Source organism: Erinaceus europaeus, chromosome 3 (assembly GCF_950295315.1).
Source record: "Erinaceus europaeus chromosome 3, mEriEur2.1, whole genome shotgun sequence".
NCBI lineage: Eukaryota > Metazoa > Chordata > Mammalia > Eulipotyphla > Erinaceidae > Erinaceus > Erinaceus europaeus.
The window spans coordinates 43848502-43873714 of record NC_080164.1 but is presented as its reverse complement, the minus strand read 5'-3'; the positions used below and the strand labels follow the sequence as shown (position 1 = coordinate 43873714).

At 40.3% G+C, this 25213-nt stretch overlaps 1 protein-coding gene across 3 annotated transcripts in view; it reads right to left on the bottom strand.

Annotated features, from left to right (window-relative positions):
- The window catches only part of EXOC6B (exocyst complex component 6B), a 615405-nt gene that overhangs the window by 363235 nt on the left and 226957 nt on the right, over nucleotides 1-25213 (bottom strand). For all 3 annotated transcript variants that reach the window (XM_007523677.3, XM_060187119.1, XM_060187121.1), the window contains exon 7: nucleotides 7006-7182. In XM_007523677.3, coding sequence (XP_007523739.1) covers nucleotides 7006-7182 — 177 coding nt within the window. The remainder of the gene's footprint in view (nucleotides 1-7005; nucleotides 7183-25213) is intronic.

Below are 25213 nucleotides of genomic sequence, written 5' to 3'. Positions count from 1 at the left end.
GTGCTGAAGGATCTGGGTTGAAACCTCTTATCCCTACAAGAAAACTTCATAAGCAAGGAAGCAGTACTGCAGGTGTCTTTCTCTCTTCCTCTCTCTCTCTCCCTACTTCCTGTCAATTTCTCTGTTTCTATCCAATAAACAAATAAATAAAATATTTTAAAAGAAAAAATAAAGAGATGTATCTGTTACTTAGAAGAGAGGAGGAGAAAGTGGAGGTGATGGCAGTGGTGTCATCCTATAACACAATTCTAGCCTTTGGTCCCAAAGGCTACCTGCATCTCATAAAACTCTTGAAATTCTATCCTGAAATTTTTATGAGTGAATATGTATACATTTTACTGAGGAGACTCCATATGTTTATTTTTTTTAACCAAACTCAAAGAAATATATGATCCCAAATAGATTAAAACCACTGCCCAACAGGATTCTATCCACAGTTTAAAAAGTCAAAATATTTCAAAAAGTATTTGTGCTACTCTCAATGAGGCCTGTTGAAGAATGACAAGAATGAAGGTCAGAACGTCACAGTGGGTCATGAAAGACCTTATCTGAAGAATTTATTCACACCATGCAAGAACTATGCCAAGAAACCAGTTTGGAGACATCTAAATAAATAATTCTCTACATGAGGCTTGAGATTAAGAATGTGACTTGAAGAAGATTCAAACTGAGAAGTAAATAAATATAAGGTAGAATTTTTTTAAAGATAGGATGCCATTAGATGACAGTGAGGTGCTGAATTCTTATTGTAAGAGCTTAATCAGCAAATCTCTAACATGAATTTTATTTGATTTGGGGTAAGGGACCATTCTAGAATGTTAACTGCTAAGCACATTCTTAAAATACTTTCTTTATGAGGAGCCCCAACAAATTGTATTCATCCCACTTTGTTCATTTTTTCTGATCTTCAGAAGACAAAACAAAGGAGAGAGGTGGCAAAAAATTAAAAGACAATTGCTCAAGATCATCAGTGAGTTAACAATAAAAATTGGTACCTATCCAGAAGGTTCTCACTTATATATGAAAGTATATACATATATATGTCAGCCTTTCATATCACCATCCTTTCAAGGTGTGCATCACCCAGGGAAGTAGACCATATCAAATTTCTTCCTTTAAGCCATAATGAACAGCAGAAATTTATTTCTTTGATGAATATTGAGAACCCAGATAAATAGCATGAACATCTTTATTGAGATTATGCTGACTGTAATACTACTGTAACTTGCCCTCAATAGTTGGTTAAAAACTTGGTGGTCTAAGCTCCAGGGTTTATATACTATACTCTACCATACCAGTCACTCTAGGGCAGAAGAGAGAATGCTAGAAAAAAAATTCAAGGGATCATGTCTTCTTTGCCCCTTTCTCTTTCACTTTAATCAGCAAGTATCTTGTTCTTTCCTTTGTTCTTTCTCTTGGAGCTATTAACAGTTCTTGTTATCCAGATACATTAGGAAATATGATTAAGCTTTTACATACTGCTATTAGTATAGCTCATTTACATGATAAACATATTCTGGAAGTGTAAATTATAGCTCCAATTATTCATTATTCATAGACATTTTCTTTTTCTGTAATGAAAACTAAATTAAACAATGTAGTAGTTTTAACATATGAGAGTTCTCCAGTCATTCAATCAGAATTAAATGTTAATGTTTTGACATATAACTAATTTGGTTATTTGCTTTTCAATTCAAACACAAAAAATACAATTTTTATGTGTTTTACTTACTTTTTTATTATGGTAACCTTGGTTTTTTTTTTTTTTTTTTTTGGTAATGTTGATTTGACTACATATGTTTCAGAAATATAATTTCACAACTCTTCAAAATATGCTACAATACATAAGAATTCAATTTTTGGAAGTGAAAGGGAAGTAATAACAAGCATACTGACAGTTGTGATACTCTAGAGAAGTCACTGGCTCAGGGGCCAGATGGTGGCATACCTGATTATGTGTACTCATTATAGTGCACAAGGACCCAGGGTCAAGCCCCTGGTCCCCACTTTCAAGGGAAAAGCTTCATAAGTGGTTAAGTGTGGCTGCAAGTATCTCTCTGTCTCTCTCCCTCTCCCTCTCCATCTCCTCTCAATTGCTCTCTGTCTCTATCCAATCAATAAATAAATATAGCTAGTTAGCTAGCTAGCTAGACTGACTCATTTAATAATGGCCTTTTTATTCAATACCAGACCAACCATCATCTGGGGACCTAGTCAAGGAATTCTTGGATTCCTACACAAATATGATAGGCCTAGAACTCTAATGGACCCCTCTATCCACCATCACCGGATATCTTCGCCCGCCCTGTCCAACGCTTGACGTCTCGTCACCCAATCTGGTCCCCTACGCCTACACTGAACTTCTCTGTTCCAGTCTCTTAGAAACAGAGTTGGCAGTCAGCTGAGGTAAAGAACAAACACCTCATCACAGACCCCTGCAAGCGTCAACCCGGCTTTGACCTAGCACGTTATGATTGGGCCCTCCTCAATCGCTATCGAACAGGCCATGGCCGGTGCGCCGCTATGTTCCATCGCTGGGGAGCCAGAGACCACCCGAACTGCCCCTGTGGCTACAGACAGACTATGACCCACATAGTCAACGACTGCCACCTCTCCAGATTCAAAGGAGGTCTCGAAACTTTACATCAGGCTCAACCTGACGCTGTTGACTGGCTACGGAAGAAGGGCAAACGCTAGAAGAAGAACTGGTCACTTCCACCAGGAATGTCATCATAAGCCCTACTGGGGGCCTTGCCAGGACTTTGCCCTCACTATAAAGTAGCAATGGTAGGGACTGTCCCACTCTCTGAAGCAGAGGCTGGATCATCCTGCCCAGCCACTCAAGGAAGACTGGTCCTGAAATGAGTGCAGCCTGCAATGTTCCCATGTGGCCATGAACTACGAACTCAGACTTACAGGGACTCAGAGATTACACAGGCTCCTGTGCTTTAAATAAATAATGTATATTTATTTATTCACCTGGGTCAGGTGAATGGTGTAAACAGTTATTTTTACTCATAGATTGTTCTCAAGATTGGGAGCTACTCTCTGCCCTAACCCAACTTTCTAGCCCTATTCTCTATTCTGACATCATCTTCTCAGACAGTATTTTTGTCCCTGTTATCTTTTAATTTTCTAAATCAATATTACAACACTAATAAAAATTTTTTAATAATAGTTTTAGATAGATAGATAGATAGATAGATAAATAGATAGACAGACATAGAGATAGTCAACCTATTTCTGTGATCTTGGGGAGAACTACTGCAGTTTCCAATGGAGGGAGTGGGGAATGGTGTGGAATAAAAACCCAATTATCTCATAAATTTGTAAATTAACATTAAGTCACTAATAAAAAACGAATAAAAAAGAGAGAGAGAGAGAAGTCAGCAAGCAGGTACAGTGCAAATAGGACAAAAACTACCATTTACTGACCATCTTCTATGGTACAGGCACTAAACAAGCCTATGTAGTAGAGATCTCAATCTTGTTAAATGAAGACGATACGGTTCTGAAAGAATAAGCTTTTGTAGGGAGACAAAGTGTACAGAAAAGTGCAAGGGGGTGCTGGGAAGTGGCACACCCAGCTGAGCTCACAGGTTACCATGCACAAGAACCCATGCTCAAACTCCTGGTCCTTACCTATGGGGCGGAAGCAGTGATGCAGGTGTCTCTTCCTCCCTCTCCCTCTTTATCTCCCATTCCTCTCTCATTTTCTCTCTGACATATCACATAAAGTAATCAGTTAATTAATTAAAATACTGTCATGAACAAAAGGAAAAAGGGCAAGGGTGAGGAAGAGACCGTAAATCCAACTATATCCAAAGAAAAGAAATAATGAAAGGGAGACGAGCACTTGAAGGCAAGCAGGTTCCTGAATACAGAAATAAATAAGCCCTCCAAACATATCAGTCAGTGTTTTAAAAGTAAATTGTATAATTACTGATAGTTTTTGAATTAAAAAGGCAGACCAAAGATTTGAATGCAGACTGACTTCAAAGAAACCGATACAACTTATACAAATTAGTATTTAGAATGAACAACTTAACAGGATTCTCAAATATCACAGTTTTATGCTCTTGAAAACATTAAACAGACTTGCAACAACAAAGGAGGATGTAAGTATATGTAGTAGTTAAGCCACTTAATCTTATTCATTCTCTGTAAGTGACACAGAACTAGTCTAAGAGGTCCTAGCTATGTCATGAATTTCCTGTATTCTAATAATCACTAATCTATTTCCTCCAGAAAGCTATTCTCAACTTTCTGGAACCCTTTTATATTTGCAGTTTTAACCATTTCTCTAGGTTAAGTAATCTCTTTGTTTACTCCACATGGTTTAAACTTCCATCCTTTATTTGTCTCAAATAATTTACTTTGTTACTTTCAAAGGATGCCACTTAGATCAGAAACTCAACTCTTGGAGGCCAGTTGGTGGCGTACCTGGTTAAGCGCACATATTACCATGCTCAAGAGCCTGGGTTCAAGCCTCTGCTCCCCACCTTCATGAGCAGTGAAGCAGGTCTTCAGGTGTCTCTTTCTCTCTCCTTCTCTATGTCCCCTCCTTCTCTCTCTGTCCTATCAAAAGAAAATATGGAAGGAAGGAAGGAAGGAAGGAAGGAAGGAAGGAAGGAAGGAAGGAAGGGAGGGAGGAAGGGAGGAAAGGAGGAAAGGAGGAAAGAAGGAAAGAAGGAAGGAAGGAAAGAAGATGGACCGGACGGTGACGCACCTAGTTGAGCACACGTTACAGTGCGCAAGTACCCAGGTTCAAGCCCCCGGTCCCCACCTGGAAAAGGAAAGCTTTGCGAGTGGTGAAGTAGGTCTGCAGGTGTCTCTCTATCTCTCTCCCTCTCTATATCCCCCTTCCCTCTTGATTTCTGACTGTCTCTATCCAATAAATAAATATATATAATAAAAAATATTTAGGGGCCAGCTGGTGGCACACCTGGTTAAGCGCACACATTGCAGTGCACAAGTTGCAGGTTCAAGTCCCTGGTCCCCACCTGCAGGGGGAAAGCATCACAAGTGACGGAGAAGGGGTGCAAGTGTTTCACTGTCTCCCCCTCCCTTCTCAATTCCTTTCTGTCTCTATCTAATAATAAATAAATAGAAATATATTTTTTAAAAAATGGTTCAGAAGTCTTGAAAGAAGGAAAGAGAAGAGGAGAAGAGAGGAGAGGGAAGGGGAGGGGAAGGGAGGAGGGAGAGGAGGGGAGGGAAGGAGAAAAGAGAAAAAAGAGAAAAGAAAAGAAAAGAAAAACATGCGGCCTAGAGCAGTGGGTTTTTAGTGCAGGCACTGAGCCCCAGTGATAACCCTGGTAGGAGCAGGAGGAGAAAAACTTAACTCTTCTCTTAATGTATAGTATCAAGTCAGTATGCAATCAAAAGATCCTGAAAAAATGATTTTTGCCACTAGGGTTATTATTGGGACTTGTTGCCTGCACAACTCTACCATTCCTGATGGCCAATTTATTTTTTATTTATAAAACGGAAATACTGACAAGACTATAGGATAAGAGAGGTATAATTCCACACAATGCCCACCCCCAAAACTCCGTATCCAATCCGCTCCCTTGATAGCTTCCCTATTCTTTATCCCTCTGGGAGTATGGACCCCGGATCATTATGGGGTGCAGAAGGTGGAAGGTCTGGCTTCTGTAATTGCTTCTCTGCTGAACATGGGCACTGGCAGGTCGATCCATACTCCCAGCCTGTCTCTCTCTTTCCCTAGTGGGGCAGGGATCTGGGGAGGCAGGGCTCCAGGACACATGGTGGGGTCCTCTGGCCAGGGAAGTCAGGTTGGTATCATGGTAGCATCTGGAACCTGGTGGCAAAGTAATGAAGGGCTGACATTCCATACTTGACATCTCTGGACACAGTCCAAAGTGTAACATGCCAAGGTGGTACTGGTTGCATTGCTTAGTTTGAGATCAGCAGATGCAGTATCAGTTGGTATGACTTGAGAGAAGCAAACAGGAAAGTGAGCCCCACCCTAGAGGTTCCAGGACTGGGAGATGGATGGGCTTTATAGGGAAAGGGGAAGGTTCCCAGTATCTTGGGGTTTCCTAAGGCAATAGATAGTGATTGCTATAACCAAATTATTTGGCAGTTGGGTTAACTTTTAAAATTCCTTTGTTAGCTGTTGTATGCTTTACATTGGGTTGTTCTAGCTCTCCCCCGCCAAGAAAATTGGATCAGTCCTGCTAGTTTTGCGGGCCCGCTTGGCCCCGCCCCTAGGAACCCCGAGAGGGTTCCAGAGTTGCAGAGATAGAGAGAGTGCTTGCGCCGCCGCGGGGGGGAAAGAGGCAGGAGAGTTCTGTTTGGTGATTAGTTTGTCTTAGTTTATGAATCATTGTTCCTGAATAAAGAAATACAGCTTCCCTGCCCAGCCGTATGTCTCTGGTCGTCTCTATTACCCGCCCGTGAAGCTAGCCCGGCCAGCTGGAGCCTCCGAATTTTAACAACAGTTAGCATTTGCTGTATCATATAAGACCTCACCATAATTTATGTCCTTTTATGCTATTTACATGTAGCTGTATTTTATAAAGTAATGGGTGGCCAATTTTTAAAAGAAGTTGAAAGATTGAGGGGGGGGGGAGCAGAAGATAGAGCAGGAGAGAGGAGTCACTTGCAGCACTGCTCCACTGCTTATGAAACTTCTGCCCTATAAGCAGGGACCAAAGGCTTGAAATCAGATCCTAAAGCATAGTAACAGGTATAATTGTCACTCACACCCCCTCTCGCAAAAAGAAAAAAAAAAAACTCTGAAAAACTTGGATGAGTACAGTAAAATCTAAAAAATTAGAGATGCCTTAATATCTTCAGCTTCCTTAAACTAGAAAATAAATTTATATTTTAAATCATATTTAGCATCAAAACGACCCTACAAGTTATACTATATGGAAAATTCTTCATCACATCTCAACCATGATGAGATGAATATATCTCAAACCCATGTAAAATCAAATTGGTTTCCATGTCCCAGTACAAATGTTAGTTACTTACCTCTTCATCATCTTCCTCATCTTCAACATCCAGAATTCCTGAATCCTGTTCAGACTTGGGGCTTGTGCTTTCTATCTCTGTATCAAAAATTATATATGCATCTTTCTTAGATTTTCTCTTACTACCTATTCTGGGTTGTTGCAAGACAATGTTGTCCAAGTTTCTTTGTTGTTGGGCCTAGGATAGAGAAACACAAAAAAATTAAATAAGAAAATAGACCAGCTTAATTAGATACTCAAGTAACTTTTCATTTAAAACGAACTGATATTTTAAGAAAAATACAACAACACTCCTTAATACATATTTTTTTAGTCCCAGAAACAAAATTATACAGATGAATGTAAAAATGTTAAACTCTGGACTTATTCTGTTTGAATTATTACCCAAGTTTCCAAAGAAAAATTCCACAGAAAATTAATACTATAACACTTCCCAAATATGACCACTAAATAATCAAGAAAAGTGAAATCTACCCATTTTCACCTAAGTAGGTGAAAGATTAGTGACTAGATACTTATATCTCATATAAGATAAATGACAAACAGGAGTCTTTCTGCTTTGTGAGGAAAGGCATAGATAGCCCTTTAAGTTTAGTGGGGACTCCTAAATAGCTATGTGAATATAAAAAACCAGTAAGATGTAACTGGCTAAATGAAATAACAGAGTGGTCTAAACTAGTACATTAGATTTTTACAACAGTACTCTGTGAAAAACAGAGTTGTAAATGATGTCTTCTTCTAATTTTTTATAGAAAAGGAAGCATAATATCCTCAATTTAATGAATAAATTCAAAGGGCCAGGCAGTGGTGCACCTGGTTGTGTAAACAAGCTGCTGGCCCCCCACCATTGTGACACAGCGGTTCAGCTGTCTCGTTTTCTCTCCCACTCCCCTCTCAATTTCTCTCTTTTATCAAAATGAAAAACATGGTCAGTGAAAAGCGGTGGATTCATCATGCAGGTACCAAGCGCCAGGGATAACCCTGGTGCCCCCCTCCCAAAAAAAAAAGCTGAAAAAAAATCAGCAAATAAATTCAAATGATGTGGTTCCAATAAAAATAAACAAGTAAAACGTGTGACAATAAGAAGTCAACAACAGGGGGCTGGGCACTGGTGAACTAGGTTAAGCGCACATAGCACAAAGCATAAGGACACATGTGCAAGGATCCTGGTTTGAGCCTCTGGCTCCCTACCTGCAGGGGGTTTGCTTCACAGGTGGTGAAGCGGGCCTGCAGGTATCTTTCTCTCTCCCTCTCTATATTACCCTCCCCACTCAATTTCTCTCTGTCCTATCCAAGAAAAATGAATAAAATGTCCACAGAAGCAGTGGCTTCGTAATGCCAGCACCGAGCCCCAGAGAAAACCCTGGAGGCAAAAACAAACAAAAACAAACAAACAAAAACCATGAGTTTAAACCACACAGCAGTAAAGCTGGAAATGACCTTAGTCATTACACTGAACATTGAGGCTTGTAAACAAAGGGTTTTTTGAGATTGCATGGATATATAGTGACAAATCAGAAGCTCAAGGTTTTACGTCCTAATTCTAGATAATTGATTTTCTGGCTATGTCAGTATTCCATATAACCATGACAAGTGCTCCCCCCCACACACACACATACACAAAAGGAATCTTGATCATTCAAACAGAGAGCATCACATGTCTCATACAGGCTCCTTATAGATATACAGTGCACATTAACCTTGTAAAACTGGAAAAATCCTTTGTAAAAAGTCCTTTTCAAGGTTTCCATTTTGAAAAAAGTTAGTTAGGTCTATTTTAGGTATATTCCAAAGGGCCCATGACTTTACTAGTTTTTGCCTGAACCTAACAGCTAACATGCAGGTGGGCTAAAGGTATTATCTGGGGAGATGGTATCAGAGTTGGAAATAGGACTACAAAGCTGGATCAGAGAAGAGAGTAGCTCCCAAATCTGGGGAAAGTATATAAATACCACTAACTGTAAATCCCATTGATTTGATCTGGGGCCCATATTCATTGTAGAATCCTGTGTAACCTCTGCATCACTGTAGGTCTGAGCTTGCACGTTCAGTGGAGAAGCAATTACAGAAGCCAGACCTTCCACCTTCTGTATCCCATAATGATCCTGGGTCCATACTCCCAGACAGATAAAAAATAGGAAAGCTTCCAGTGGAAGGGATGGGACATGGAACTCTGGTGGTGGGAAATGTGTGGAATTTTACCTCTCTTATCCTATGGTTTTGTTGATATTTTCTATTTTTTTGTTTTATAAATAATTTTTAAGTCAGTTTCAGGCTAGATAGACAGCATAATGGCTATGCAAAAAGATTTTCTTGCCTGAGGCACCAAAGTCTTAGGTTCAATCCCTAGTGCTACCATAAGCAAAAGCTCAGAGGTACTCTAGTAATAAATAACATTAAATAAACAAATAAACGATAAATGTAAAAAAACAGATAAAGGGAATCTGTGTTGATGCTTAATGGTGGGTTTCTGAAAGAGGAAGAAATCACTTTCATTTGTTTTAACCAGGCAGGCTTCAAAAAACTTATTTCACAATGGACTTTCTTCTATTAAAATAATAATAAGTATCACTCCTAGATATAAAACATGATAAAAGTAGCCTTTCAGGATACATGATCAATAGATACAACTTCTCCTCAATAACAAGTATAAAACAGTTCAAGACATAATGAGAATCTCCAATACTCTGAAGGAGATTAATAAATTCAAGATAAATACTTAAGGATAAAATGTTGGTCCAGGCATTGGTTAAATAAGACAATTATAATAGGACAGAGGAAAAAACTTGAACTATGTGAGCTAGCGTCTGCCAAGAAAATGAAAAGAATCTACATTCCAGAGATTTAAATCAATGGACAAACTTGTTTCTCTGCATAGTACTCATTAATATTTTGGTTTGACTTACATAAAATACATGGTTTCAATAATAAACTCCAAGAAAGCACCAAAAAAACATTTAACTTAGGTGCTTAAGATCCTCTAAACAGTTAAGATCCCAAGTGTGATAGAATATTTCTCCTATTGCTCTCAGAAACAAGATCTTCTCCCATTTCCAATGCAAACCACAAATAAAAAAGGAATCACAGACTCTGGGAGTGTGTGTGTGGGAAATCCTTTGTCTTTTAATGCAACTCGTGCTCTCAGTATAGCAAAAGCAAATACTTTCATAAATTGGTCTTATTTTATTAAATTCCCAGTTGTCTATGTTTTGCACAATAAAATATTGCTTGTGTGTCAAGAGGCGCCACATGTAAGTACTGTCATTTAATATTGAAATTAAACAAATCTGAAAGTAACCTATGAGTGCAATTTTAGATATTCTTTTCTTTTTCTTTTATTTGGTGCCTGCTTCCCTCATCAATTTAAAGGAGTGCAAAGCTGTCTGGATCAAATTAGCAAATTAAGACCGGAAACCCTCTGCCAAAAATCAAAGCATATTCTAAAGTTCCATCAAACTTCAGTATCTGTGTCAGGATTATCAAGATCTCTGCGGTGTACAAAACAGCAGTCAGGGCAGATCTGGCAAACAAGAACTGAAGAACTTGGAAACAATGAATCTCAGGTAGAAGAAAGAAATGAGCACTCAGATGCTCTGCCACTCTAGGAACAAATAAAAATGACTATCTATACCTGAAAGCAGAAGTACACTAGAGTTTGCAGTGAGTACCTCCCTAACACTTCCTCTCCACTATTCCAAGCTTGGGATCCATGATTGCTCAACAAATTGTTTGGCCTCATATGTTAACTCTCTTTTCAAACACCAGGTTCCAGATGCCACCAGGATACTGGCCAGGCTTCCCTGGATTGAAGACCCCACCAATGTATCCTGGAGCTCAGCTTCCCCAGAGACACACCTTACTAGGGAAAGAGAGAGGCAGACTGGGAGTATGGACCGACCAGTCAACGCCCATGTTCAGCGGGGAAGCAATTACAGAAGCCAGGCCTTCTACCTTCTGCAACCCTCAACGACCCTGGGTCCATGCTCCCAGAGGGCTAGAGAATGGGAAAGCTACCATGGGAGGGGGGGATTATGGGGATTGGGTGGTGGGAATTGTGTGGAGTTGTACCCCTTCTACCTTATGTTTTTGTTCACTAATCCTTTCTTAAATAAAAAATTTAAAAAAAAAATGAATGACTAAAAAAAAAATGACTATCTATACAAAATGTACCTGTGGGGCTGGAAAAAGATTAAACAGATATAGAAACATATAGATTTATATTACATATTAAGATAAAATTGTCACACTAAAGACCACTAAAAATACTCATGGGCCAGAGATAGTTCACCAAGCAAGATACCTCACCATGTGCAAGGCCATTGATTAAAAGTCACATGAATGGCACCAAGGAGGGTCCATGGGTGGTGGAATGGTACTTTATTTTTATCCTCTTTCTATTTGACAGGACAGAGCGAAATTGAGAGATGAGGAGGAGATAGAGAGGGAGAGAGTCCGTCAATTGCATCATATCTTCAATAACTGTGAAGCTTCCACCCTGCAGGTAGAAACTAGGGGCCTGAACACAGGTTCTTGTACATGGTATTGTGAGTGGCTCAACTCAGAGCACCACAGCCTGGCCCCAAAGTTGGGTATTCTTTTTTTTCAAAGATACCCTTCAATCTTGAACTGAAGAAGGCAGCTGACTTGATTTTCACTGCCAAACTGGTAGCTGGCACAAACTATATAATAGTAGCTAGGCCTTAGAAAGTTTTGGGTGTTTTCTTTTTCTAGTTGTTTGATTCTTTGTGAATAATCTTTACAGAGGCAATCATCTCTTCCTCAAGATTCTACCATATATATTCTTCTCCAGTGTCCTGCTGTATAGAAAGGAGGCAAGGCTTCTTCTTCAATTCCTCACTTAAATCACCCTTGTTGCCATTCACCCAGTGGAGCTCATCACTTTCACAATTTCCCTGCTTATTGTGACTAGGTTCTTCTCAAACCACAGTGTTCATCACACTACTTAGACATGAAGGAAATGGAGGGGTGGGGTAGAACTTAAATTCAAACTTCTTCAGTTGTTTTCACTCCATCATAATGAAAGTTGAACCCAATTTCCAATGTACCTATCCAGTACTCTGCAACAAGAATATTCCATTTGGGGAGGGGGGGTGCTTCATAGGCGGTGAAGCAGGTCTACAGGTATCTGTCAGTCTTTCTCTCCCCCTCTCTGTTTTCCCCTCCTCTCTCGATTTCTCTCTGTCCTGTCCAACAACAGCATCAATGGCAACAATAATAATAACTGTAACAACAAGGGCAACAAAAATGGGGGGGAAATGGCCTCCGGGAGCAGTGGATTCATCATGAAGGCACTGAACCCCAGCAATAACCCTGGATGCAAAAATCAAAACAAAAAAAGAAGTATTCCATTTTGGTCAAACACAGCCTCATCACTTATTAGGTGTATTTCTAACTCTGTGTCTACCTTTTTTCTTTTTCTTTTTTTTTTTCCTCCGGGGTTATTGCTGGGGCTCAGTGCCTGCACCATGAATCCACTAACCTTGGAGACCATTTCCCCCACCCTTTTTTTGTTGCCCTTGTTGTTGTAGCCTTGTTGTGGTTATTATCGTTGTTGATGCCGTTTGTTGCTGGATAAGACAGCGAGAAATGGAGAGAGGAGGGGAAGAAAAAGATAGACACCTGCAGACCTACTTTACCGCCTGTGAAGCGACTCCCCTGCAGGTGGGGAGCCAAGGGCTTGAACTGGAATCCTTCCTCGGGTCCTTGCGCTTTGCCATGTGCGCTTAACCCGCTGCGCTACCGCCCGACCCCCTTCTTTTTCTTTTTTTCCCCACTGATGTTTCTACAGGGGAACCTCTTCCTGCCTGAGTCCAGTATTTCTTCCTAACCCCAACCAAAATTCTTCTTCCTTCAGAGGGGTTTTTCTCTTGCCCTAACTCAAGGTGTTTTCTCTCTGTATGCCTACTCTCAGTCAAACATACTGAAAGTCAGCTGACACCAGGCATTAATGCTGCATTCTGAGAATAAAATGGTAGAGTCCGTGACTCAGGAATCTCACACCATATTATCATGGGAAACAAAAAGACAAACATGTGACTTAAATTTAGTTTGATTGGTATAGAAAAAAATAAACGGGACTCAGGTTAAATGCTCACATTACAGTGCACAAGTACCCAGGTTCAAGCCCTTGGTCCCTACCTGCAGGGGGAAAGTTTTGCAAGAGGTGAAGCAAGGTTTCAGGTGTCTCTCTTGGGATGCATTGGATCGACCTTCTGGTGGTACATCCCGTGAGTACCCATTCATTGGGGAAACTGACGATCCTTCCTAGCCGACTGAATCCACATGGATCCCAGTCACTTTCAAAGCCAGCAACAAGCAGCTCCTGACAGCTTTCAACCTGACCTGTTGACTGGCTATGGAAGAAGGGCAAACACTAGAAGAAGAAGGTGTCTCTCTCCCTCTCTATATACTCTTCCTCTCGTTTTCTGGTTGTCTTTATCCAGTAATAGATAACAAAAATTTTTTATAAAGATTTTATTTATTTATTTATTTATTTATGGGAAACATAGGAGGAGACAGAAAGAGCCAGACATCACTCTGGTACATGTGGTGCCGGGGATTGAACTCAGGACCTCATGTTTGAGAGTCCAATGCTTTATCTACTGTGCCACCTCTAGGACCACAATAAAAAAATTTAAAAGAAATAAAAACAAGTCTTTAAAAAAAAAAAAAAACTATACTAGCTTTAAAAAAAAAAGAAAGAGAAAAGAAACTCAGAGGCTAATTAATGAACAAAAAGAAAGCAATCTAATCTGCTGGAGAAGCTTCAGGAAAAGCATCACAGTGGAATAGGAAGCAAGCTGGACCCTGGAAAGTTAAGCATGTGTTTTTTTTTTTTTAATTGCCACCAAGATTATTACTGAAGCTTAGTGCCAGCATTCCAGTCACTATTTGTTGTTGTTGTTTTTGTTTTGTTTTTTCATTCTATTTTATTTGATAGGACAGAGAGAAACCTGGGGTGGGGGAGGGAGACAGTGAGAGAGAGAGAAAGAAAGATAGCTGTATACCTGCTTCACCACTCAGGAAGCTCCCCCACTGTAGGTAGGGAACCCGGGTCCTTGAGCATGTGTTCAACCAGGTGTGCCAAGGGAAGATAGGCAGTTATTCCAAAAGAAGGGAAAAATATGAGAAAAGATCATGTGTTAATTCACATTATTCATTAAAATAATAAGAGATTTTGCAGAAAAACATAGGCTATAGAGGAGAAACAGAAGAGAAAGATGTCATACAAAGCAAGTTCCATGTTGGCTAGTAGGCAAAGGAGAAATAAGAAAGAATGCTAAGAAGGAAAATAAACAGACACGGCTTTTCAATTCAGAAATTTTTTTTCTAGAGGTAGGGAAGCAGACAGTTGGGGAAAAAATAAAGGAATGGGAACAGAAAAGCAATACAGATCAAGGCAGAAGTAGATCTAAAAGAAGCAGAAGCCACAGAACCTACATAGAGGGGTTGGGGAAGTGGTGTAACACATTACCATGCACAAGCACCCGGGTTCAAGCTCCCGCTGCTCAGCAACAGGGATGACACTTCCGTGGGTGTCTCCCCCTCCCCCATATACCTCTCTACTCACATTTTCTCTTGATCCTATCTAATAAAAATAGAAAAGAAAAAAGAAAAAAATATATGGCCACAGGGAGCAGTGGACTCATAGTGCCAGCACCAAGCTCCAGCAAAAATTCTGGTTGCAATAAAAAGAAGGGACTGCAATAGCACAGCTATACAAGATACTGGATACTGTACAGCAAACCCTAACAAAAGGACTTTTCAAAGTTAACCCAATTACCAAATAATGTGATGATAACATTAACTATCGATTGTCTTTTTGAACCCTAAGACAGCAGGAACCTCACATCTCCACTATAGAGCCGCTACTTCCCCCAGTCCTGGAACCATTGGATAGGGCCCACTTTCCCGTATGCCTCTCCCAGTCCATGTCAAATAATGTTGCATCTGCCGATCGCAACCTAATCAACGCAACGATTGCCACCTCAACATGCTTCACTTCAGACTGTGTCCTGAGACTTCACGTGTGGAATGACAACCCTTCAGCTTCGTTACTCAGGTGAGACCTTTCCTTTCATAGTATACTCTAATTCCATCCCAGGTGGTTCACTTTCTAACAAAGTCCCAAAACCTAGATATACACCAGTTTCTGTGAGAGAGAGCATATGTTCACACGTATCCATAAACTACTGCAAAATATATACCTGAAAGCAGAAGTTCACTAGAGTTTGCAGTGAGTACCCCCCTAACACTTCCTCTCCACTATTCCAAGCTGTGGGTCCATGACTGCACAATAATTTGTTTGGCTTTGTATGTTAACTCTCTTTTCAGTCACCAGGTGCCAGATGTATTCAGGATGCTGGCCAGGCTTCCCTGGACTGAAGACCCCACCAATGTGTCCTGGAGCTCAGCTTCCTCAGAGGCCCACCCTACTAGGGAAAGAGAGAGGCAGACTGGGAGTATGGACCGACCAGTCAACGCCCATGTTCAGCGGGGAAGCAATTACAGAAGCCAGACCTTCTACCTTCTACAACCCACAATGACCCTGGGTCCATGCTCCCAGAGGGATAGAGAATGGGAAAGCTATCAGGGGAGGGGATGGGATATGGAGATTGGGTGGTGGGAATTGTGTGGAGTTGTACCCCTCCTAACCTATGGTTTTGTTAATTTATCCTTTCTTAAATAAAAAAAATAAAATAATAAAATAAAATTTAAAAAGAAGGGATTGGGAGGGGTAGGGTAAGGTAAAGTAGAGCAGGGTAGGGTAGGGTAGGGTAGGGTAGGGTAGGGTAGGGTAGGGTAGGGTAGAGTAGGGTAAGGTAGGGTACGGTAAGCAAAGGGAAGGGGTCGGGAGGGGAGAGAAGGGAAGGGAAAGGAAGGGAAGGGAAGGGAAGGGAAGGGAAGGGAAGGGAAGGGAAGGGAAGGGAAGGGAAGGGAAGGGAAGGGAAGGGAAGGGAAGGGAAGGGAAGGGAAGGGAAGGGAAGGGAAGGGAAGGGAAGGGAAGGGAAGGGAAGGGAAGGCTACATGGAAGAAGGGAAGGAAATAAAATACAACTCCAATGTTCTGACCTTGGTGATTAGATGGTGGGGGTCACTGCAAATAAAAGGAACCATGACTAATAAGTAGAGGTCACAACACAGAAGAAGATGGAGAGAATGAGTGCAACAAACCTTTGGATATCAAGGGCTAAAACAATGACAGTATCAGGAGGAAGAGCGTTCACCTGGTAGGGTGCTGCACCATACCATACAAAAACCCCGTTTGAGCCGTAGTAGCACCTGAGAATATTGCAGCACCAGAGAAAACTACGTGGGTGGTGGAGCAGTCCTGCTGGAGTGCCTCACCCTGTCTTCGTGTGTGTATGTAAAACAAACAAATGAAACGTATTGGTCCAAGAATGGTGGAACTGTACATATATGAAGCCCCAGCTCCACATATAGAAAAAGAAGAACAGTCAGAAAAGAAAAAAAAAAGTATGTAAGCCTTCTCTTTGATGCTGGGAAATATACTTTGTAATTGTTATAATTCCCCAAGCCTAGATACAGTAGCACACACAGAGTAAAGCTTGACAAATGTTTACTATATAAAAGTACTTGGTAACAAAAGAAATCTACATAAGAATGAAATTTGGCTCAATAAGAAAGAGAAATATCTGTAAAAGACCTGACTTGGATGTTTTCCTACCTGTCAGATGAGGGTGAAAACTCATAATAATTACCTAATCTGGACTATTAATCTAAAACGTTGCCATTAACAGTTTTATAACTGTCAAAGAGTATTTATGAGGCATCTTATATATGCTATTAAGTAAAGTGTTATTGTGAAATACAATTTCCAAGGGTACCTACAAGACTCAAAAGTTTAACTTGACTCAAAAAAAAAAAAAAGGAAAAAAAAAACAAAACAACCAATGACTCCTGTTTTTACCAGCCCAATGCTGACCTCTAGTGGGCTAAAAGCAGATATATAAATGGCACAGTTGGAAACAAGATCTAGGCTTAATTAAGACTTCAATTATAGGATTCTACTATGGGAAAAAAATCCTTGGAATAAAACTTGTATTTAAATTTAAACTCTACAATTTATTAATCCTATAGTTCTTTGCTCTGTGAAAAACTCCAATTATTAACATAATGTTAGTAGAAATGTAACTGAGGAAGGCCAGATAGTGGTCCACCTGGTTGAGCACACACTTTACAATATTTAAGCACATAGGTTTGAACCCCTGGTTGCATTTGCAGGGAGAAAGCTCCATGAGGAGGAGAAAGTAGTGCTGCAGGTGCCTCTCTTTCTTTCCCCCTAGCCTCTCAATCTCTCTGTCTCTAATAAATAAAATATTTTTAAATGTTTCTGAGGGTTGGCACAAATATTAAAGATAATCCACATAGTATTTTAAATCGCAAAATAAAACAAAAACACTAAAAATTTCAAGCTCTGTCTTCCTTCTTAAAATGAAACAATCTTATTGTACCATCTACTGTCTTACATAGAAGCATCTGAGATCTAGGAATATTTGGATACATAATCAATGGATGCTACACATCATCACCCAATTATATTCATACTACATCTCAAGAATTATATGATCTATCTTGGGCATTTCCTGTGCTCCACTTCAGAAACTCTCAGCCAACTCATACTTCCAGCTACAGCATCGGCAACCTGTTTAGGGGAACTTTGGAAGCATTACACAGTGTAACCTGGAGCCAACTCTACCACTTAGACCACACCTTCAACTCCTTTTCAGGGCTTCGCTTGACACTGCAGCATAAAATCTCATGAGAACTAGTTGACACTCATGATTCTCAACCTGGAAAGACAACAATCATTGACTAAGGAGCTAACAGACAAATGTTTCACTAGGAAAAGCTAGGAAGAACCTTTCCTATTTAGCTTCACATGGCTTCTCTAAAGATTCCAAGGAGTAAGGAACCAGAGGGTCCTAACATTGGGCCATTGTATTCACTGTACCAACTTTTCTTTTTATATCTCCTGACTCCTTCTCCTACTCCACAGATGATACGCCTGCACAAATAACTCCCTTTTTAAATCTCTCAGGTTCCCTTAGAGAAACCAAGGCTAAAAATAATACTCCAATCAAGAAGTGAGTGAAGCAGAGTTATGACTCTCCATTTTATGTCTGAAGACCAGAGGATAAGCCTTAAAGTAAATAGCAAGATGAAGATAGAAAGACTTGAGAGCTAAGTCTCACCAATCAAAAAAGATGAAAAAAGCTACAATTTCAAAACAGGATTGCAGACTGACCAGATAGCTGGCTTGGGTAGTGTGCTGCTTTGTCATATTCTTGACCCATGTTCGAGCCTGACTCACACTGTACTGAAGGAAGCTTCAGTGCTGTGGTCTCTTTCATTCTGTCTAAAAACAAACAAGCAAGCAACAAGGTTTTTTCATATTCCAGTAATTTTATAGAATCCTCTTGTCAATTAGAGTAAGTTTATAGGTCTTTTTTAAAAAACTACTTTTTTGGTTACGCACATGTGGTGCAAAGTGCAAGAACTGGCATAAGGATCCAGGTTCCAGCCCCCAGCTCCCCACCTACAGGTGCGTGGCTTCACAGGCAGTGAAGCAGGTCTGTAGGTGTCTATCTTTCTCTCCTCCTCTCTGTCTTCCTCTCCTCTCTCCATTTCTCTCTGTCCTAACAACAACAATAATAACTACAACAATGATGAAAACAAGGGCAACAAAAGGGGAAAATTAATAAATAAAATTATTTTTAAAAAACTACTTTTTCCTTTGTCAACATATGCTAAAAGTACACTAATGTGTTAATTGCAGTTTACTGGAGTAATAAACATGAAGAAAAATTAAGGCCTTCACTCAGCAACAATCACTTATTTGGGTGAATAACAGCACAATATATCTTCTGTGCTCGTATATAGATCTCTCTTTTCACTCATCTATATTTTCATATATGGTCAACATTTATATTGTTATGCCAAAAAATATTCATTTAATCAAAGCAAAATGAATAATAATGTTACTCTACTTCTGGCCTTAAACTATTTCATAAAAATATTTCTCTGGGAATAAAAACTCTAGAATATTAGCATTGTATTGCATTTCAAAAAATAGGTAACTATTTAAATGTAGTCTTATATAGGGCATATACATCACTTCTATGTCATAATGCTGCAAACTCTCCTGAGTTAAAATTGTACACGTGTCCTTAACTAAGGTTAAATTATTTTCAATATATGTAGAAAAAGATTTGATGCAAAATCATTTCATGATCAAAACTTCCTTTTATTTAGGTCATGTACAAGGTCATTGTCACTGTTACTGTGCTTTTCAACTTAGTCTTAGAAGTCCTATTCAAGGAGTCAGGCGGTGGCAGCGGGTTAACAGCACGTGGCACAAAGCACAAGGACCAGCCTAAGGATCCCAGTTCAAGCCCCCGGCTCCCCACATGCAGGGGGGTCGCTTCGCAAGTGGTGAAGCAGGTCTTTCTCTCCCACTCTCTGTCTTCCCCTTCTCTCTCCATTTCTCTCCGTCCTATCCAACAACAACAATAATAACTACAACAATAAGACAACAAGGGCAACAAACGGGAATAAATAAATATTAAAAAAAATATTTTTTAAAAAAAGAAGTCCTAGTTATCGCAATTAGAAAATAGCAACAAAGACAATTAGATATTTAGGAAGAAACTTGAAGGAGGTGGAACACTTGTGCACTGAAAATTATGAGCCCTTAGTAAAGGATACAGGAGGGGGCTGGGCAGTGGTGCAGTGGGTTAAGCACACATTGTGCGAAGCACAAGGACAGGAGTAAGGATCCTGGTTCAAGCCCCCCGCCCCACCAGCAGGTCACCTCAAAGGCAGTGAGGCAGGTCTACAGGCATCTGTCTTTCTCTCTCCCTCTCTGTCTTCCCCTCCTCTCTCCTTTATCCAACAACAACAATAAACAACAAGGGCAACAAAAGGGAAAAAAATAGCCTTCAGGAGTAGTGGATTCATAGTGCAGGCACCGATCCCAGTGATAACCCTGTAGGCAAAAAAAAAAAAAAAAAGGAAATGACACAAATAAATGGAAGCATATTCCATGCTCATGGATTGGAAGAATTAACATCATTAAAATGGCTATCCTACTAGAATTATATACAGATTTAATAAAATTCCTATCAAGATATCACTGAATTTTTTTAAGGGGACAGAACAAAAGCTACGGAAGTTTATCTGGAGCTAGAAAATAGCCAGAACTGCCAAAAAAAAAAAAAAAAACTTGAGAAAAAAAGAACAAGAATGCAGATAATACATTGATTGATCTCAAATTAAGCAGTAGGGCTATTATAGTCAAAACTGCTTACTACTGGACAATGATAGAAACACAGACAAGTGGATCAGAGTTAAGAGTCTAGAAATAAACCCCCACACCTACGGACTATTTTTAAAATTAGAAAGAAGAATCTTGTTTGACAATGGTACTGGGCAGAAATCAAAATTCACTATGTGCTGCCTTTTTTAAGTTCAAAATTCTCTATGATCATGAATGATATACAAATATCCAAATAGTCCTGGGCAGAAAAAAAGCTTCTATGCCACACCTGGCACAGAAGAAAACATTAGCAAAGCACTGTGCAATGTTCGTTTCAGAAACATATTTGAAGAATCAAGTCCAACAGCAAGAAAAACAAAAACAAAAATAAACTAGTGGGACTGCATCAAACCAAGAAGTTTCTGCACAGCAAAAGCAACCACTGCCAAAACAGTAAACACCCTACAGAATGGGAGAAGACTTTTATATGCCATATATCAGACAATGGTTTAATAACCAAAGTATATAAAGAACTCACAAAATTCAGCAACAACAAACACAAACACCATTTAAAAACCAATGGAGAGAAGATATGAACAGAATTTTCACCAGAGAAGATATCCAGATGGCCTGTAGATATGTGACAAATGCTCAAAGTCACCAATCATCAGAGAAATACAAAATACAAGACAATAATGAGATACCACCTTACACTTGTGAAAATGTTACACATCAGAAAGGACAGGATCAAGTGCCGTCAAAGACATGGAGTGAAGGAACGCTTTTTTTTCTTTCCTCCAGAGTTATCACTGGGGCTTGGTGCCTGCACTATGAATCCACTGCTCCTGGAGGTCATCCTTTTTTCCACTATTGTTGCTGTTATTGTTGTTACTGCTGTTGGACAGGACAGTGAGAACTGATGCTCAACGTCCGCCTGCAGGTCCACATCGAGATCCACTGACGGACCCCTGCCCGGCAGCGCCCTTGGCTGGAGAGCGCGCAGCATGAGGGATGGTGACGCAACGGCGACCAAGGGGGCCGCTGCCCGGGACTGGGCAGATCACAGCACCTGGAGCTCACGGCCACCGGAGCCCTGCCCAGCGCAGCCACCTGACCCCGCCCGAGGATGTGCAACCCCTGGAGCATCACTGCTGGAAACCACAGCCACAGGCCGAGAGGACAGCCCCCAGGCGCTGTGTCCACGGTGGGTGGTGGGAAGCCACCCGGTGTCCACGCCCACTCTGAGCCTGACTGGAAGCTCTATCAGGCTCACTCACGTTCCCAACAGAGAACAGTGAGAAACTGAGGAGGGGAAGACAAGAGAGGGAGAGAGAAAGATAGACATCTGTAGACATGCTTTACCACTTGCAAAAACACCCCTCCAGGTGTAGAGCTAGGGGCTTAAACCAGGATCCCTGCACAGGTCCTTGAACTTTTTGTACTATGTGCACTTAACCTGGTACGCTACCGCCTGGCCCCTGGGAAGGAACAAATCTCAACTGCTAGCAGGAATGTAAACCCTGTAGAAAACAGTCTGGAGATCACTGAGAACATTAAAAGTGAACTTATAACCTGCCAATCTCTCTCCTAGGAAAGTATCCAAAGAAAAGAAAAACACCTATCCAAAGACAGAAAGCAGAGGATCGGGAGACAACACAGTCAGAGTCTGAAGGGCTGTGGCTCGCAAACTAAGAAACATAAAGGCTGCTGGTAAATCACCAGAAGTTAAAAAGAAACTATGGAAATTTCTCTGCAATAGATTTTGACCCTGGTGACACTGAATCTTTTTTTTATCGTCATTTATTTATTAGATAGAAACAGACAGAAATCTAGAGGGAAGTGGGGAATAGAGAGGAAGAGAGACAGAGAAATACCTGCAGCACTGCTTCACCACTTTTGAAGCTTTCCCTCTGCAGGTGGGGACCAGGGACTCGAACCTGGGTCCTTGTACACTGTAACGTGCACTCAACCAGGTGCGCCACCACCTGGCCCCTCTGATGACACTGATTCTTAAGTACCAGTCTTTTTTTTTAACATTTTTATTATTGGATAGAGAGAAATTGAGAAGGAAGGGGAGAGAGAGGGGGAGAGAGACAGAGACAGAGAGACACCTGCAGCCCTGCTTCATCCCTTGTGAAGCTTTTCCCCTGCAGGTGGGCTTAAGGACCAGTCTTTAGAACATTCAGAATGCAGCATCAAACTGAATAATGTTCTACTATTCTCTACATTCCTTCCATTTCTGCTACATAAATGTCTTCTTTTTATTTAAAGACATATAAACAAAAAAAAAAGTCAAGTGAGAGAAGCAAAAAACGAAAAGCACAAGGACACAATGAAGAACTATAGTGCTAGAAAATAAAGTAATAACACTTTTTGTTGCCGCCAGGGTTATAGCTGGGGCTCAGAGCCTGCATTACATCTCTACTGCTCCTGGAGGCCATTTTATCCATTTGGTTGCCCTTGTTGTTACTGTTATTGTTGTTACTGCTGTAGTTGTTGGATAGGGCAGAGAGAAATAGAGAGAGGAGGAGAAAACAGAAAGGGGGTAAGAAATACACCTGCAGATCTGCTTCACCACTTATGAAGCAACCCCTGCAGGTGGAGAGCGGGACTCAAACTTAGAACCTTACACTGGTCATTGTGATTTGCACCATGTGTGCTTAACCCGCTGCGCTATCACCCAGCCCCCGTAATAACATTTTTTTTTGCCTCCAGAGTTATTGTTGGGGCTCAGTGCCTGCACTACGAATCCACAGCTCCTGGAGGCCATTTTTTCCCTTTTGTTGCCTTTGTTGTTTATTGTTGTTGTGGTTATTACTATTGTTGTTATTGCTGTCATTATTATTGGATAGGACAGAGAGATATCGAGAGAGGAGGGGAAGATAGAGATGGGGAGAGAAAAACAGACACCTACAGCCTTGCTTCACCACTTGTGAAGCAAACCCCTGGCAGGTGAGGAGCCGGGGCTGGAACCCGGATCCATATGTGGGTCCTGTGCTTAGTGCAGAGTGTGCTTAACCTGCTGCGCTGCAGCCCAACCACTCCCCCACCCTTTTTTTCTTTTTTTTTTTTTTTACAAAGCATATAACACAAAGTTAGAAGCTCTTATGATAACACACAGTTTGACTTAAAAAGAGTAACTAGTTGTAAATAAACAATAAATGTCTTTACTCCCATGTCTACAACAAAATATTCTAAGCAAAGTGTTCTAACCTATATAAATGTCATAAAAAAACAAAATATGCAGTAGTATACATTGAATATTCAAGAAACTTAAGTATATTGTCTAGAAAGAAAAATAAGACTTTGTTTAAAGAGCATGACTTATATTTGGAAAGAAACAGGATTTGAGGCATGTCCTGATTTCCTCTGTACTCAGGTAGGTAAGTGGGATGCATTGGATCGACCTTCCCATGGTGCATCCCGTGAGTACCCATTCATTGGGGAAACTGATGATCCTTCCTAGCTGACTGAATCCACATGGATCCCAGTCACTTTCAAAGCCATTAACTGGCTACGGAACAAGGGCAAACGCTAGAAGAAGAAGGTAGGTAAGCAGGTTGAGACTTAGACTGCCTAAAGATTAGCTTTTCCCTTGCAGAACTGAGGGGTGTAAGAACAAATTGCTGTAGAATACACATTGAGTTACAAGTACTTCTTCACCTCTGCCTACTTACTCTCTTTCTCACTTGACTCACAGGCACACAATAAGAAAATGATGTCACTGAGCCAATGTAACTTCTTTGACATGGTATTGAATATTACAAAGTTAGAAAATTCACATTTGCATTGAAACATTCTGCTTTAAATAAAGCCTTTGTCAAGAAGTCAAGCAACAGAAGAAATCTAAAGACTACATCAAAGTGAAGGGTAATACTCAAATTGCCCTCTGAAAAAAAGAAAAATGATCCAACAAGGGCACAAAATGGGGGGCTGGGGAATGCCCTCCAGGATCAGTGGATTCATAGTGCAGGCACCAAGCCCCAGTGGTAACCCTGGAGGCAAAAAGGAAAAAAAAAAAAAAAAAAAAAGAAAAGAAAAATGATTAAGGAAATCAAGTTTCAATAAAAGAAACCTGTACATTTAATGTGGTGGACTAGAAAAGCCATAGTTGACTTCTATACTGTACGCTACCTTGACTTTGAGTCATGATCTTAGGACTGCAGTGAAGTTACTACATAGGTCAGTGGCTATGTTACATGTGGATGAGATCAAAGATAGAAGATTATGATGCATATCAGAAAACTTCCTATAGAGAAAAATGCCACACAAGGAAACACTTTTTAATAAAGCCATCTCCATTAAAATGCCTAAGTTGTATAAATTCTTGTAATAAAGGAAATCAGGAAAAAATAGTATAGATAACATTGTAGTTTATAAAAATAAAATTTAAGAAGTAGTAAAAACACTAAGTTTATTATTCACGTTCTTACACAAAGAGTGTCTAAAGAAGAATTACCAACAAGAGTCTGAGAACCTAGCATAATATGGGAACACCATGACACCAGAAGAAACTCAATGGATGTTGGAGGAGTACTATGGTATCTCACCTCCTTTCTCTGTTTCTCTCTCTATATATAAATATATAGATATAGAGATAGACATAAATAGATGAAAGGGAGTGTTAAAACTGGCCCTGCATTGGTAAATCACACATGCACGAAAAGTTAACGAGATAAAAAGCAACCAGGAGTTAGTTCATAAAAATGAGTTTAAAAGATAAACCAAGTGGTGGTCCGGGGGGTGGCATAGTGGATAAAGCATTGGATTCTCAAGCATGAGGTCCTGAGTTCGATTCTTGGCAGTACATGCACTAGAGTGATGTCTGGTTCTCTCTCTCCTCCTATCCCTCTCCTTAATAAATAAATAAAATGGAAAAAAAAAAAAAGATAAACCAAATGTCCTCCCAA